Source organism: Gossypium hirsutum, chromosome D08 (genome assembly GCF_007990345.1).
Source record: "Gossypium hirsutum isolate 1008001.06 chromosome D08, Gossypium_hirsutum_v2.1, whole genome shotgun sequence".
Taxonomy (NCBI): Eukaryota; Viridiplantae; Streptophyta; class Magnoliopsida; order Malvales; family Malvaceae; genus Gossypium; species Gossypium hirsutum.
Genome location: NC_053444.1, coordinates 36812283 through 36824987, shown reverse-complemented (window position 1 = coordinate 36824987; position 12705 = coordinate 36812283). Strand labels below are relative to the sequence as shown.

The 12705-nt window shown below is 34.4% G+C and overlaps 1 protein-coding gene across 5 annotated transcripts; it reads left to right on the top strand.

Annotated features, from left to right (window-relative positions):
• Positions 1-40: 40 nt before the first annotated feature.
• On the top strand, positions 41-5084 carry LOC107917885 (uncharacterized protein At3g49140). 5 transcript variants are annotated; one of them, XR_005916692.1, is made up of 12 exons: positions 113-333; positions 557-647; positions 829-1048; positions 1435-1537; positions 1621-1688; positions 2344-2487; positions 2592-2714; positions 2940-3278; positions 3593-3745; positions 3898-3918; positions 4029-4124; positions 4862-4921. XR_005916692.1 is itself a non-coding variant. In XM_016847272.2 (11 exons), exons 1-11 carry the CDS (start codon positions 261-263, stop codon positions 4958-4960), a joined length of 1509 nt encoding a protein of 502 aa, XP_016702761.2. In that variant the 5' UTR covers positions 41-260; the 3' UTR covers positions 4961-5084. The 5 variants fall into 5 exon arrangements, 4 of the variants coding, with proteins under 4 accessions (XP_016702761.2, XP_016702770.2, XP_016702780.2 ...); XM_016847272.2 differs by lacking the exon at positions 3898-3918 and having other exon boundaries at positions 41-333; positions 4862-5084; XM_016847281.2 differs by lacking the exon at positions 3898-3918 and having other exon boundaries at positions 835-1048; positions 4862-5084.
• Positions 5085-12705: the final 7621 nt, after the last annotated feature.

The following is a 12705-nucleotide window of genomic DNA, read 5'->3' as shown; positions in this document are numbered from 1 at the left end:
ATTATATATTAAAGAATTATGATATTATGTGGCTTTGACTTTTTATTTCTTAGTTGTTCCTACCAATATTTGCATCCATTTATATTACTCCACGTGTTCGATTGCAGGAAATACAGAACTCTTATTTGCGGCGGAGGAACTCGACCCTTATACCTCATCTTCTCTCTTGGAAGGGAAAGCGTACTTCGCTCGTGCCTCACAAAGATTTTGCACTCGGTTTTCCGGGGATAGAAATTAATTTTTAGTTTTTATCTTAAAATATGATGATGCTTGAATCAGCTATTGCCGCCCGATTCCCCGCCGCTGCTAACTTCTGCTCCTCCGCCTTCCACCGTAACTCTCTTCCCCCCTCTGCCTACCTTTTCGAAATCATATACCTTTTTAGTGCTATTCATGGCTTATTAAGACCTGACTAATAGACCAACTCAATGAACTTAGCTGCCACCAATGGTTCGATATGTTAGCTTTTGCTTCTTTTAAACTTTCTTGCATTTTCTAAGCCGCCAAACCGCGACTTAATTTTTTTGCATATGTTGTGCATGTACTGTTTGAGTAGAATACCGTCCTACCTGCAGCTCCGATGAGGTTACTAGTTGCCACGTCACCTCTCGCCGCCCGTTTCGCCGTGGTGGATTCGACGTAACTCGGTACTAAGTTTAATTTATATATTTCCTAATTAAGTACTTGTCCTAAGTAACACATTGTTTTTAGTCGATATTGTAGAATAGCGCATTAGCTGATGGTGAATTTTTTTCCCAATTTTGTGTAAATGCTCATGGAGATTAAGAATAGTGGTTGTGAATGTTAAGGACTAAGAGCTGTATGCAGGAATAGATTTCAAAGACTAAACACTGCTTCCCCTTGGAGAAGAGCTCTCATAAAGAAAAAGAATCAAGTGACAGCAGAGCATTTGGGTTCTGCATCTGGTCCTACCAAGCAGAATGGAAGGTCGGATTACCATCCGTTTGAGGAGATTGGTGAGGCGAATTCTAATAATAGCGATGATGCTACACTCACAGCTGCAGAAACCTGTAGGACCATCATTGAGGTATATTGCTTTGATTGTTGATCAAAGAATCAACTTCAGAGTTCAGATGCATGTCATTTAAGGGAATTAAAATTTTATTCTCTAAGAGAAGCAAATTAGATGCCTTTTGAGGAGTTTTGGGATCGGCTAACATTTGGAATATGTACTTTTATGCTATATTATCCGGATAGTAGAAAATTTAAGTGTTGGATATAGGTGGGTGTGTTTGATTTTTCTAAGGTTCTCTTTTTATATGTCTTTGGACAGTCATACCCATGTTTTAATATATGGTTGACATGGGTGTCAGTTTTGGGTAGCTTAAAAAAAATGAATAGTCAGAGCAAAATAGCTTCCTACTTTTTAGCCCGTATGTGCGGCTAATGTTGGCTATAGTAAATCATATTCAGGTGAATACTAAAGCTACACTTATGTTTTCGGGGATGATTAATGATGAAATTCATGAAAGCATAATGTGGCCAGACTTGCCTTATGTAACCGATGGACATGGAAGTAAGTTGACTATTCTCATATCTGTGATTTAGGCTTGTCAGTCTTATTTTATCAAATTGAAGCTGTACTCTGATGCCTTGCAGATGTATACTTTCAAGTAAAAAGTGATGAAGATATTTTGCAAAGTTTTGCTGTAGAAAATAACTTTCTGGTATGCAATATTTTCTTTCTGATAAAATTTCCAATGCTGACCTTCAATAATCTGAAACGCCTGCATGCATGGCTCAAGATGGTGCTTAGATTCTGTCTGAAGCTTTTGCTTTTCAATATTGACATTAGTCTTGTTTGTCAAGGCAACCCATGAATAACTAAAAGTTCTTGAGTATTTACTATATGTTTGGTAGGAGTAATTTTTTACTCATATTTTAGTACATGACTGAGTAATAAACTAATTCAAGTGGTAATATTTAGCCATTCCCATGACCTATTCTTAGCAAAAAGAGGAAAAACCTTTTGCTTATTTTGAAGAGCTTTTTTTTTTTTTTAACAAGAGTTTTTACTCATTTTTCTAATTTCAAGTTTAAAACTGTATTAATTATTTTTTATTTTAAGTCTAACTATTGTAATAAATAGGCATTTTCCTCATCTTATTACACTACTAACCAAATGAGGCATTAATGTTATTGATTTGGCATGATAATGAATGCGCCATTCTAATCGGAAGAATGGGCTTCATTTTGAGTAAATTGGAATAATTTATAAGAATAATAACCTTTAGTTGCAGTCACATACGGAAAGGTCAACTAATAGTTCCTTTTTCCTTTTCCTGTTGCATTCCTGAAAGCTTACGTAGTTCATTTATGCAGCAAGTCATTATAGGCTTTGATACTACAGAAATCATGAAGGAACTTGAGTTATCAGGCGCATCTGAAGTTGATTTTGAAATTGAGGATATTGATGATGAAGATGAAGATGAAGATGAGAATGCTGAAGAAGAGGATTATGATGAGGTTTGACCTTCTCCTTTCAAATTTAACTTGTGCATGAACTTAGCTTTTCATGCAAGATGTTTCTTCTAACCTGTCTAAGACATCTTTTAATTTCTTATTTGTAGGATTGGGTTTCTGCTCTTGAAGATAATGATCAAGATGACTCTGATGGGACACTAGGAGACTGGGCAAAATTGGAGACTATGCATTCCTCCCATCCGATGTACTTCGCCAACAAGTTGACTGAGGTAATGATACTGTATGTTTGATAGTAAGGGCAAATTAACGCGGAACACTGCTTGGAAGATGAGTGAACTAAATCCATGTTTATGCGAACATAACCTTTCCTGGCATGTGTCAAGTTTGATTTGAAGGAACCCTTGGTAGCAACTATGTTTTAAAGAAAATAACTTTGATGCATGGGTTTGTACCAGTGAACATTTTCTCACTTTATCTTTATTTATTTGTTATAGGTTGCTTCAGATGATCCTATAGACTGGATGGAGCAACCTTCGGATGGTTTAGCTATTCAAGGCCTTCTAAGGCCAGCCTTCATTGAAGAACATTCTGAAATTCAGAAGCATATATCTACCAATCAGTCTCGTAGTTCTGATAAACATCAGGTTGAGAAAGTTGTGGGAGACAAAATAGAAGATGTTAGCATAATTAATGGTCACAGAAATGGGTTAGGGTCCTCAAAAGATAATTCAACATCAGAAGAATCTGAGAAAAATGAAATCTCCATGAATGGGTCTTTGTTTTACAAATTGCAGATGTCTAAAATTCAGCTAATTACAGCACATGGACATCAGGTTTGTAGAAGGCTTTCGTGTTTAGTGGTTTTCATCCTCTTTCTCTTTTAAATTTTGTTTGATTAACGTGTGAATACTTTTATTACTTGTGTTCGAGACCATTTGTGGTTCTGGTCTTGTATCCTGTTCTTAGCTAGAATAATAAAGTTGCTGATTGATATGCATTGTTTGTTGGTGTTATTAAGCAACATTCTTCTGTAACTAAACCATATTGTGTTATAAAGTTGCAACATAGAAAGACAGTTCCATGGAATAATTGAGTGCTACGATAGCACTTGTTCCATCAGAAAAATTGATTTCTTCCACTTCTTCAGACAGATGTTGAATTAGAAGACTTCAAACAAGCTCAACCTGATGCCATTGCACATTCAACAGCCAAAATCATATCTCGCCTGAAAGCTGGTGGAGAGAAGACCGTACAGGCACTTAAATCACTATGTTGGAGATGCAAGGGTATCCCAGTTGAGGTAAAAAAACATTAACATGGAAGTTAGGAATAAATTAGCTTTGTGAAAGTCTGCTGTCTGGATGTTGAGCTACTGGCACCATATCTGACCATACTTGGCAGTGTAAAATGTTCAAGTTTCTGAAACATGTTTTATGTTTTTTTTTTAAAAAGGAACCTTGAGGACTTTGACAAGTAAGATTTGTTGCCTTAACATATCCCTAATACCTTAATATTTAGTATCATTTGTTGTGTTAATTATAATACTTTAGATGATGATTCGTTTTCTTTGCAATTCGTTATAGGAGGCAGCTATTATCAGTGTAGACTCCCTTGGGTTTAACTTGAGAGTTTGCTGTGGAACCCAAATCCAAACCTTAAGATTCGCGTATAATGCGCGGGTATGTCCCTTGACTTTGTTTCTTGTTATTATTATTCTTAGGCCTAGTTCTTCATTGCTTAAAAAAAACACTTCTGACTCTAAAAGCACTTTTAAAAGAAAAACGGTGAAGAACAAGTTGCTTTTGGCTGAAATTTTTAGCTTTTCAGAAGTGCTTTTGAAAAGCACTTCTGAAAAGAAGCAAAGCACTTCTGAAAAGGACTTTTGGTGCTTAAATATTTTTTCACCTCTCCAATAACATAGTATTTTTTTTCTTGGTGTTTAATTACAATTGTGTTAAAATCATTAATTAAAAATAAATAAAAAAATATTTTTTAAAATACTAGTTACAAATATTTAATGGTTATATTTAAATATTTAAAATATAGTTCATATATTCTAATTAAATTTTATAAATAATTAATATTTATTGCTTAAAAATATTTACAATTTATATTTCATATATTAAAATATTAACAAATTATAATAATTTTTTTATATTATTACTAAAATATAATAATATTAACTAATTTAAATATTATTTAAATACATATTTGTTACTTGATAATAACATGTTTGAAATAGACATTTTATTTCTCAAAAGTACTTTTTGACAGTAATACTAAACACTCAAATTTTAAACTAAACTTTTCAAAAGCACTTCTCAAAAGCACTTTTTCACAATACTTTTCAAAAACAATGAAGAACTGGCCCTTAAGATCATTGGTGTTAAGCAGTTGTCGACTTTGGCCTTTGCAGGCAACTTCAGAGTATAGTGCTGAGCGACAAATTAAGGACTTATTGTTTCCAAGGAGTCATCAAAAGCCACAGAAGAGGAGAACAGGGTCATCAAAATGAGAGCTAAAGTCATCAGCATAATTCTGAATAGTTTTGTAAAATGCAGGCTGAAAGAAAGCAACAGTTGCCAGCATCAAGTGTATGTATTCGTTGACGTGGTAATAAATTCTTGATGATATCACAATTTAATGTTGCCAACAAGCAAAAAGTCTACAGACTGATAAAAGGCAATTGGAGAACAAGTTATACAGGCGAAGATGATCCAAAGTCTAAAAACGAGTTTAGTCTCACTTGTACGATTAGCTACCTCTACTTAAACTCCAACAAATCCCCAACAAGAGGATCCAATGAATCCATATCCAATAAAAATTGGATTAAGCCAGTAAAATAGTTTTTGCCTTTTATATTTTAACAGATGAATATTATGTGTGTTAATATAATGTTTAAAATATATATAGTATTAACCATGGGAGATAGGTGAGATGATAAGTGTCTCTCCTACCTTAACCAGTTGTTGAGAGTTCGATCCTCGCCTTGGGTATGGAGTAACATTTACAGAATGCAGAGGATTAGTTATTGAGTTTACTCTAAACCTTGAAAAACAAATGATTGTAACAACTTTTAAAATGAGAACCAAAATGATCATCAACACAAATAGTTTTAACTCTTAGATTTTGTATTAATCTTATTTTATTAAAATAAAATCAATAACACTCAATTTTTTTTCTTCTTGTTTAGATTTTGTATTTTTTTTAAATTGAGTTTTTCTTTTCTTTTGTTGAGTAAAAAGTGAGTACTTAAAATCAACCAAGGAATAAAATCTCAATTTTTTTTTAAGAATGAAATGGTCGAGCAATTTTTCAATTAAGAAAAACAAATACCTAATACACAAATTGATTAATCTTAATAATCTTAATATCTTGCTTACCATTTCAATTTTTTTCTCAAAAAAAAAGGAAATTAAATCTATAAGTAAAGATTATCTAAAAAATTTTCACCTCAAGACTTCAATTACATGATGAAAAGAAAAACGAAGGAAAACATTAAGTGTTGCTAGTTTTATTTTAATAATGTAAGATAAATATAAAATTTAAAACCTAGAACCATGTAATGGCTAAAATCATTTTGATTCTCATTTTAAAGTTCTGACTATAATTACAACCTAGAAAACGAATGTTTGAGAATAGTAAAATATATCATAAACGAAAGGTTAGTAATCAATTAAAAAAATGGTTTAATATGTCATACATGAGAATTAAAATGAAAAAAAAAACCAAAAATGTTATTAAGTAATCTTAAATATTCGAAAAGAGTTGAGAATATAATAATTTCAAGAGCTTTCTTTCCTATCTACTTAAAGGAGGAATCCATTTACACGGTATAAAATTAAAGTAATTTTATATTCTTTCGTATTTTTTTTACAATTAATGTTTTAACAATTTAATCGTTAAATTTATCAATATAATTGTATTTGTAATGTATACATCTTTTTGAACTGATTTGATATCACTATCATATTGATCTAAAGTACTGTATATATCGATCCAAATAGATAGAAATTTTTAATTTACATCAAATTTGACATGCATAATCTATATAAATGAAATATGAATTATGTCGGTTACATTGTTAAAATATTAATTGTACAAAAAAACCCGAAAAAGTGTAAAATTACTTTAATTTTACCCGTGTAAGTGGATTCCTCCCTTATCTTTTGATGATTTTATAATTTGAAATATAAAGTTCCTCCCTTATCTTTTGATGATTTTATAATTTGAAATATAAAGTCAAACATTTAGATTTATTTAGTAAAGCATACACAATTTGCATTAAGAACACAATCGTAAGCATTTTAAAAAATAGTATGCCTTATATATTGTTACAAAAGTATTTTTATTTTTTTGCTATTTGCAAAAGTTAATTACTCAAATATTGGAATATATGTTGCCACTTTCATTGAAAGCGAATTAGATGCAATAGTATTTAATTTGTTAGGATGTAAAATTTTATAAAATAATGTTGTAATATGTTTGAGGGGGGTAAGCAATGCAAAATGTATTTGATTCCAAATACCTAACTATAATAATCATATTATATCACATTATATGTAAACAATTAAAAAAATAGTAGCATAACAATAAATCTAGATCATAGTAGTTTTTTCGTCTGCCGTTTTGGCACGCAATTTTTTCGTTTGTCTTTTGACACGATTTTTTTCTAGGGCTCGTGGAGGGGGCCATGGAGGACGAGTTGGAAAATTTGATTCTTGTCGACGAGGAGGTGGAGGCGTTTCAAGAGGAGAGTGAGTTAGAAAAGATTTCAAGTTTTGTTTTGTTGGAAGTTGTTTGACAGATAGTGTAGTGCACTTCTCTTCGTTGAGAAACACATTGGCTGATTTATGGTACCCTATTGAAGGTATTTCTATCACAAATCTAGGTGAGAAGCATGTTTTGTTTCAGTTCTTTTATGAAGTTGATGTGAATTGGGTTTTAGAGGGGACTCTGTGGTTTTTTAATAATCATTTGTTGTTATTGCATAAGATTCAACTAGGGGAGGATCCGAATACATTGCCATTGTTATATGTGGAGTTTTGGGTGTAGATTCACGATCTGCCTTCGGGTCTGATGTCAAAAGCAATTGCGCATCAATTTCGTTATTTTTTGGGCAGTTTTCTTGATTATGATACGAAGATTTCAATGTTTGTTGTAAAGAGGTATATGAGGATTAAGGTTCGACTGGACATTTGACTTCCATTGAGCGTAAAAAGAAGATTGTGTTAGGGGCTAGTTAGATGCTATATGTTAGGTTTCAGTATAAAAAGCTCAGCGTATTTTGTTTTCTCTATGGGAAGCTTGAGCATGGGTAGAGTTTTTTCCCAGTTAGGGTGAGGATAGATCTGGCTAAGATTCTTTTTGGGTGGGATATTTCGTTGTGTGCTCCGGTTACAAAAAGGGTCTTCGGTAGTTAGCAGATGGTTACAGGAGTCAGATAGAACGGTGAGTCAGAGGTTGGATAAGGATAGGAATATGAACGGATGTAATTTTGGGGATAATGTTACAAATATCTATCCTAATCGCAATCAAAATCTGGTATGGTCCATAAGATTCCAATTGGCTAATGCAAATGAATGAGTACCTAACTGGGAGAATGAGTCGAAGGTTAATGGGTCTAATGGTTCTGAGCTTATGGAGTTAGGCTCAGATGGTAAAGAGTGTTCTATTCAATTTGTTGAGGGGAAAAAAAGACAACGAATGCTTGGTGCAATTTCTACATTGTAGGCCAGCTAGGCGCAATGAAAACCTTAAGTTGGAATGTTCGTGGGCTGAGGAAGCCACATGCTATAAATCGTCTCAGGAGTAAGCTGAGAGAAATTTGTCCCCAAATTGTGTTTCTTATAAAAAAAAGTTAGCGCGAGAATGATGGAAGTAGTTAGGAGGAAGTGTGAATTTTCTAATGGAATTAATGTGGGAGTAGTGGGTTCTAGAGGAGGATTATCGTTGGGTTAGAGACAAAGTTGTGTGGTTAGTTTGCAAAGCTATTCGCAGTATCTAGTTTGCAAAGCTATTCGCAGTATCATATTGATGTTGACATTCAGGATGAGCAAGAGGGTTTTTTATGGCGTTTTACTGGTTTTATAGGCATCCTAAGGAACGCCTAATGAGCAATTCTTAAGATCTACTTTTCCAGTTGGGTCAAGATCAATCTATTCCGTGGTTGGTAGTTGGGTATTTTAATGAGATAGTATATTTTTTAAAAAAGAAATGAGCATGGTTACGAGTGAAAAGGAATATGAAGGCTTTTAGATCTTCTCTACAAGACTGTGATCTAAGTAATTTAGGGTTTACAAGGTGCTGGTTCATGTGGAAGAGAGGTAGATTAGTGGCAAACAACATTTGGGAGAAGCTTGATAGGGGAGTGCCGAATACAACATGGTAGAGTTTGTTTCTTAATTATTCAGTTGCTCATTGGAGACATTCTTTTATTGATCACTGTCTAGTAGTAATAGATATGAAAGGGCGAAGACGTTGGCAGAGAGGGGGTTGTCATAATTTTCGTTTTGATGCTAATTGGTGTTTGGAGGGGTTTTGTGAAGAAGCAATAAGCCAATTTTAGTCTTCATCTTTAGACACGTTGCCTTCAAAATTGGTTGGGTTAGGAAGAAAGTTGAGACATTAGAGCCATACGATAAAAAGAAATAGAGAGGTTAATAAAAAAAAGGCTACAACTCAGAATGAAAGAGCTTTATGAAAAAGATCCAAATGATGATATCTTCACTGAGTTGTCAAAGATTCAGCTTAGCTTGAATTAGAAGCAGATAAGGCGGAATTATTTTGGCAACAGAGAACTCGTATCAATTGGCTTTTAAATGGTGATAGAAACATTGCTTTCTTTCATAAAGTTGCAACTGGTCGAAAAAAGTGCAATAATATTATCGGTATTGAGGGTGAAGAGGCGATTTGGGTATCTGAGGAGGAAGAGGTTTTGAAAATTGCCTCAAATTATTTCATTGAAATTTTTACGGCCTCCCCTGCGAGGGATGCTTCGTGGATTTGTGCTAATGTTCAAAAAAAGGCTTCACCAGGTATAAATAAGTAGTTGTTGCTACCTTTCAGACTTGAGGAAGTATAGGCTGCAGTCAAGTCTATGAAACCTATTAAAGAATCATGTATTAATGGTTTTCTTGCTTTTTTTTTACAAAAAAAATATTGGCATATTGTAGGCAATGATGCTACGAAATACTATCTTGCGGTTCTTCATGGGGAGGTTGCCATTGAGGAAATAAATAAGACTCATATTGTCTTGATCCTGAAGGTCAGTAGTCCCAGAAACATGACGTAATTTAGACCTATTAGCTTGTACAATGTTCTGTACAAAATCATTGCTAAAGTAATAGTGGGCAGAATGAGTAGAGTTTTGAAAGGTTACCTTGATGTGGCTCAATGAGCTTTTATACCTGGAAGGCATATTGTAGATAATGTTCTAGTTGCGTATGAAATTTTGCATTCCCTTAAAATAAAAAGATTTGGCTAGCAGGGTAATTTTGTGTTTAAGCTCGACATGAGTAAAGCATATGATAAGGTGGAGTGAGATTTTTTAGCAGGGATAATGTTACATTGGGCTTTCGTGATAGTTGTGTGGCTTTGGTTATGAAGTGTGTGACCTATGTTTCCTATACGATTGGCGTTAATGTTTGCAGTAGTGAATCATTTTTACCTTTGAGAGGTTTGAGGCAAGGTGAATCATTTTGGGGCTAATGTTGGATCAGTTGAGCGGGAGATTGTGGATAGCCTTTTAGGAGTTAGGGTTTCAACAAGCCCAGAAAAGTATTTGGGTCTGCCGATGATGGTTGGTAGACGTAAGAAGCAAGCTTTTGTGCATTACTTGGGTCGGTTTAACAAGAAAGTAGAAGACTAGAGTATGAGATATTTGTCGATTGGGGGGAGAAAGAGGTCTTTATTAAGGCAGTTTTGCAAGCTATACCTGTCTATGCAATGTAGTGTTTCCTCTTACCAAAAGTGTTATTTAGCAAGTTAGAAAATTTTCTTAACTTATTTTGGTAAAGGAAAAATAAATCTTGATGAGCTATACATTGAGTTACATGACATTCACTTTGTTTGCCGAAAGCAGAGGGAGGATTAGGTTTTTGTGATTTGTCCAAATTTAATATTGCCCTATTAGCCAAAAGATGTTGGCGTATTATTACTCATCCAGATAGTTTGTTGGCTAAATTTTTGAAAGCTAGGTATTATCCACAGATAGATTTTATGTTAGCTCGGTTAGAACTTACTCTTAATTTACCTGGAGAAGTATCTTAAGCGCTGGGGTTTAATTGAAATAGGAGTTGGTTGGCGAATTGGTATTGGGGATAAGGTCAATATATGGAATAATTCTTGGATTCCTAGTCCAAGAAATGAAAGAGTTCAGTGTCAGCATATAAATGTTAGATTTACTATTGTGGCACAATTGACTAATGCAGATTCGTGTACCTGGATTAAATGATGAGTTAGATCCATTCTTAAGATCGATTAGGATGAGAAGGTTCTTACTGTTCCACTTGCTCAAACGAGACCTCCAGATACTTTTGTGTGGCGCTATAAAGGGTCGAGTGAATATTCTTCCAAGAGTGGATACAAGTTGCTTCTTGATGAAGAGTTACACAATAGGAGATTACATTCTACGACTATGCCTAGCTTAATTATAGTGTTTTATACAAAGTTATGGACATTACAAATTCCAGCAAAAATTAAGATTACTATGTATAGATTTTTTAATAATTTTTTACCTACTTTTGGGAATTTATTGAGGTGCAAGCTGCATGTTGACAACCTATCTCCTTTGTGCAAGGAAGCTGAAGAAACGGTGGATTATTTGCTGAGATTTTATTCTATCTCTAAGCAAACATTTGGCTCGTTGAAAATTGGGGTGTTTCTTGCCTCACAATAACCAGATTACAGGCTTTGGTTAGCAGAGAGGTCTTCAATCAAGCAGATATTAGAGATAGGAAGATTATGGTGATTGCTTACTGGGCAGTTTGGTACACTCGAAATAGATAGTTTTGCTAAGATAACGACTAACACATGAAAGAAAGAATTCTATTTTCCATTCTACAAAACACGTACAGAATACATGTATTTAATGCAAGCTCAAGAACGGTTACTCAACTACTTTCCTAACTAACCATAACTGATGCTAACTAATAACAGAAACTGTATCATTTACTTCCTAATATTCCCCATACTTATCTACTGTCTTAAAACTTCTTCTAATTCATGTTAACAACTCGAAGCTAACTACGAAAGTTATTGAACACGGGTGCAGAGAGCGACTTTGTTAAAATATCCGCAAGCTGATAGGAACCTGGAACATGGCCAACCTGAAGTACACCATCTGCCACCTTTTCTCGGACAAAGAATACATCTAACTCCACATGTTTAAATTTGGAGTGCATAACAGGGTTTCCTGCTACAGCAACCGCAGCCAAACTGTCACACCAAATCAAAGCTTTAGGCGATACTGGAACACATAACTCAATTAATAATGATTTTATCCAAACCATTTCTGCAGCTGTGTGAGCAACACTCTTGTATTCTGCCTCTGCTGTAGATTGAGAGACCACCTGTTGCTTTTTGGAGCTCCAAGAAACTAGATTACCTCCGAGAAAAACACAAAATCTAGAGGTGGATCTACGGTCATCAACATCGAACCCCCAACTAGCGTCTAAATAACCTTCCAATAGAAACTTAGATGCTCGAGTGAACTTTAAACCATAGCTCATCGTCCCTTGTAAATACCGTAGTATTTGTTTTACTACTTTGAAGTGTACATCTAGAGGATTGTGCATGAACTGGCACACCTTGTTCACTGAATAAGCAATATCAGGCCTCGTAATCAGTACATACTGCAGGGCACCAACGATGCTTCTGTAGTGATATTGATCCACGATTGGACTGCCGTCACTAGCAGATAGGTGACAATTGGTGACCATTGGTTTTGGTAGGCCATTCGACCTATCCATGGAAGCTTTGTGAAGTAAGTCCCGAACATACTTTGTTTAAGACAAAACCATTCCTTCAGATGTGTACTGAACCTCAATGCCAAGAAAGTAGTTTAACTTTCCTAAGCCTTTCAATGAAAACTTAGTGTTGAGTTGAGTAGCAAAGTTGGTAATGGCCTGAGAATCACTGCCAGTGACTATAATGTTATCAACATAAACTAGAACATACAATACTTGAGCACCCGATCAAAGAATGAAGAGAGAGTTATCTGTCTTGGAGACCGTAAACCCTATAGCAACCAAAAAATCT